Here is a 4,244-nt window from a genome sequence, read left to right as displayed (position 1 = left end):
GCATCCGCAAGAGGACTTCAGCTCCCAGAACAAATAAAGAAGGAGATAGTGGATCACCCTGTTTTAGCCCTTGACTTGAGGAGAAAAAACCTTTCCTGGTTCCATTTATTATGATGGAGTACCAAACATCAGAAATACGTCTCCAAATTAAGTCAATCCATTCCTCTGCAAAGTCAAACTTCCTTAAAACATCAGTTATGAAGTTCCAAGACATCCTATCATACGCCTTTTTCATGTCCACTTTGATCACCATGTTGCCCCCTCTATTGTGCTGGGTTATTGCGTGAATAATTTCTTGAGCCAACAATACATTCTCTGTTATTTTTCTTCCAGTGATGAAACCACTTTAGTTTTCTGAGATTAATCTGGGCAGCAAAGGATTTTGGAAATTATCTTACAGGAGAAATTACTTAGCCTTATGGGCCTCAGATCCGAGAAAGTATTTGGTGATTCTACCTTTGGTATCAATGCCAAGAAAGTATGATTAAAGAACTTTGTAAGATTGCCTTCATTGAAAAGGTATTGAAGATATGCAACGACATCTTCTTTAATTATATCCCATCACCTCTGATAGAAAGTACCATTGTATCCATCCGGTCCAGCAGAACTAGATGGATTCATACTGAAGATTGTCTCTTTAATCTCCTCTTCTTCTGGAATAACTGTCAACAGAAAGTTCTCTTCATCAGATATACACCTTGGGATACACTGCAGAACTAAACTATTAATAGTGATTGGTTCCAAGTTAAAGAGCTTCTTAAAGTGCGCAGCCCTTGAGATCTTCTCTTCCCCCTATATCCAGTTGCCCCTATGGTTCTTAATCTTGTGCAGCTGCACCATTTTCCTCCTTTCCCTGATAACAGTGTGGAAGAACTTACTGTTATTGTCTCCTTCTTCAAACCACTTAATCTGTGATTTCTATCTTAGAATGGATCTTGCATTGCCATCCACCTGATGTATTCTGCATGTGCTTTGTTAAGATTTTTCCTACTCTGGGCATCGTTAGTAGAGAAATCAATCTCTTCTAATCTTTGCACCCTTGTCTCCCATTCACTGATTTTTAGGAAGACATCCCCAACCACTTCTTTAGACCAATGACTCAAAGCCTTGCTGAGTAGTTTTAGTTTTTGTTGAAGCCTCCACAAAGGATTTCCCCTAATTTCAGTCATCCAAGTGGCTCTTACCAAATCCTTGAAACTTGTCTGCTCCACCCAGAAATCTAGAAATCTGAAATATTTGATGACTTGTTGTTGACCTGCGTGACATTTCATCAAAAGAGGTCTATGATCAGAGCATGTTCTCACTAAATGTCTCACACTATTACTTTGGAATCTTTGAATCCAAAGATCATTGATCAATATCCTATCCAACCTTTTCCATATTCTTTTCCTTGCCCTTCTATTGTTGCACCAGGTGTGAGTTTCTCCTATATATCCAGCATCGACTAAATCACAATGTTTTATATATAAGGCAAAATCAAAGCTTCTTGAAGCCCTGTAAGGTCTGCCTCCTAATTTCTCCTCCTCATCCAGAATGGCATTAAAATCCTCTCCCACACACCATGGACATATTACCAAGTTCGAGGTGATCTCCAGACTGTGCCAAAGATCCCTCCTTTCATTAGAAGAACTCTTTGCATAAACTACATTGACAAAAACTCCAACTTCATCTGTGTTATCCTTGAAATTGACAGTGATTTGTTGTTCTTCATTGGCTGCTATAGTGGTTTGACAACCAATTGTCCAAAAGCACCATATTTTGCCATTTTCATTGGCAATACAGTTATGAAATCCAAGGAATCTCATATATCCTTCTACTTTATCCTTACTAACAAAAGGCTCCATAATAGCCACAAAGTCCACCCTATTTATAGTAACAAGGTGCTTCAATCTGTGAATGGCCTTCTTAGATCTAACTCCTCTGATATTCCAAAAACTTCCACTGATGATTAAAATAATAAACCGGATTGATTTGAGTTCCCCTTCTTGCTTTCAAGGGTTGTTTTGATTTTGTTCTTTCTTCCTTTCTTCTTCTGTCTACTCCTTCCCCTCCCAGTTGGGGACATGCTCTCACTTGTCATCTTGTTTTCTTCATCTTTCTTCCCTAGATCCTCTGGTTCTTCTTCTAATTGATTCATTAGTGTGTTTATCTCCGTAAAATTGTTCAGTTCTTCTTCATTATGACAATCATCTCCTCTCACCAATTCTTTTGCCTGATACATACTCAGGTCCAAGATTAGGTTGATCCCTTTCTGATTTTTTATTTGAGTTGCTAAGCTCGATGATTCCACAATAGCTTCATTCATTTCTGGCATGCTGCTATCTTGGCCCTCCATTGTTTGAGAGGGGCCCTTGCTATCCGGACATGGTATACCCACTTCCTTTGCCATTGACTTTAAAATATTTTGATCATCGGAATTTTCTTTGTTCTCTTGCCCTTCTACAGTCTCTTTCTTTTCCTGTTCTGCTATAGTCTGAGTCCTATTCTCTCTGATGTTACACAGATTTCCTGCTTCCTCAACAGAGATATTGATGCCCTCCTCTACTGTAACTATCTTCTTCTTGCCCTTCCTATTTGATAGGCTAGGCTTAAAAGAAACCTTTCTTTTCTTCTTTGGCATCTTCTTAACTTTGCTGTTCTTTTTCTTTTTTCTCAACCTCTCCCTCATGTATGTTTTAGCCACCTTTTCTGCTGCTTCCTCAGCTCCTTTATTCACTTCCTTGTTTTCTTGTCTTGTGCTTATGTTACTGGTATTTTTTTTATGCTTTTGTTGTTTGTGTACAATCTTGTCTTCACCATTTGTAGCCACAGTATCATTGTCACTCATCTTTGTCGTAGTAACATTATTAGCAGTGTTTATTTGGACCCTCTCCAGTTCTTTCTTCTCTGCAAGTTTCTGTTTCTCTACAACTTGACACTCAATCAAGGCATGCCCCATCTTCTTGCAATGTCTGCAGTATTTGGGTACACCTTCATACTCTATCTTTTGGGTAAAACCTTTCAATGGTGAGTTCACATCTTCATCTCCCACCCAAACGTTGCTAAGTAAAGGTTTAAATAAGTCGACTTCCACCTTTACCTTTGCCATGCTTGGACGTGTTCTTCCTCTAGTAGCAATGTCCATCCCTAACGGAGTCCCAATTGCACTTGCTATTTGCTTGGCGTAGTGCCAAGTATGCATGTGAAAAGGCAATTGAGGAAGCATCACCCATATTGGCGCAATAGGAAGATCTTCTTCCGGCTTAAAATTGGGAGACCACTTTTGCAACCACATTTGCAGTCCCTCAATCTCTATGACTCTCTTTTTCCAAATGGTATTGAAATTCTCATCAGTGGTGAAATCCATGAATACATTGAAGTTGTCAAACACTACTATTTTGACTGAACCTTTCAGAGCAAATTTCTCCGAGAATCTCAACCTAACTTTTTTAATTTGGGGCCTAATTCTCGAGAATCTTCCAACAATCGTTCTTCTACATTCTTCTGCCATAACCCCATAGTAATCTGAGGTTTTGAAAATTATTGTTGGCATTCCATTGTGGGTCGTCCTCCTGGCTATCACAGATTCGCAACCATGACGATTAGGGTTCGCGGGTGGGGGTTGTACAGTTGTCAGTGTTGTTGCATATGATGTTTTCCCTGAGGATCCGTTCGCAAGTATGTTTGAGTCTATTGGTAAGTTCATTTGAGCTACCGTACGCGCCAGAGTGGCGCCGTCCGGCGGCTCCATCGGTTGGAGCGGTTGTAAAAAGCTGAAGAAAACAGGGGGTTTAGGAGAGGAAGAGTTGATATACAAAATTATCAAATGGACTAGAAATGCACAAAATCATTGGTCATCAACAATAACATGCCAATTCTTCTTAAGAGCGGACAATGAGGCATGCAATACTAACTCGGTTTAAAGAGGTTTAAAATACAAGAAAGAGTAGATATTTAAGAAGAACGCAAGTTTGGACCAGCGGATACCAATTTTATGTTAAAAAACATTGAAATAATAAAAATAATATTACCGCCGCATCTAAACTTACTAACAGAATACCCTCTCCTTATTAGTGGAAAATTGCTTTAATTCCCGTGGATAGGGATTTCTTATGGCAGAATAATATTTGCCAGCCCACTATCCAAATATTAAGAGTAATTTGCTGAAGTGAAAATGGTAAAAGAATTGCAACCCAAGACCTGAAGATATGGAAGTTAGAGCCAATTAATTTGGTACAAAAAAATTGATTTACTATCTTCGAGTT

General features: G+C 39.0%; 1 protein-coding gene across 1 annotated transcript; it reads right to left on the bottom strand.

The window, feature by feature from the left end:
- Positions 1–561: 561 nt before the first annotated feature.
- On the bottom strand, positions 562–1,844 carry LOC142177078 (uncharacterized). The gene is made up of 2 exons (XM_075245540.1): positions 952–1,844; positions 562–721 (listed from the first exon to the last, which is right to left on the bottom strand). Exons 1-2 carry the CDS (start codon positions 1,842–1,844, stop codon positions 562–564), a joined length of 1,053 nt encoding a protein of 350 aa, XP_075101641.1.
- Between the last annotated feature and the right edge of the window lie 2,400 nt (positions 1,845–4,244).

The sequence above is a fragment of the Nicotiana tabacum genome, chromosome 23, assembly GCF_000715075.1.
Source record: "Nicotiana tabacum cultivar K326 chromosome 23, ASM71507v2, whole genome shotgun sequence".
NCBI lineage: Eukaryota > Viridiplantae > Streptophyta > Magnoliopsida > Solanales > Solanaceae > Nicotiana > Nicotiana tabacum.
Note: the sequence above shows the minus strand (reverse complement) of the source record. Positions and strands in the feature narration are given on the sequence as shown.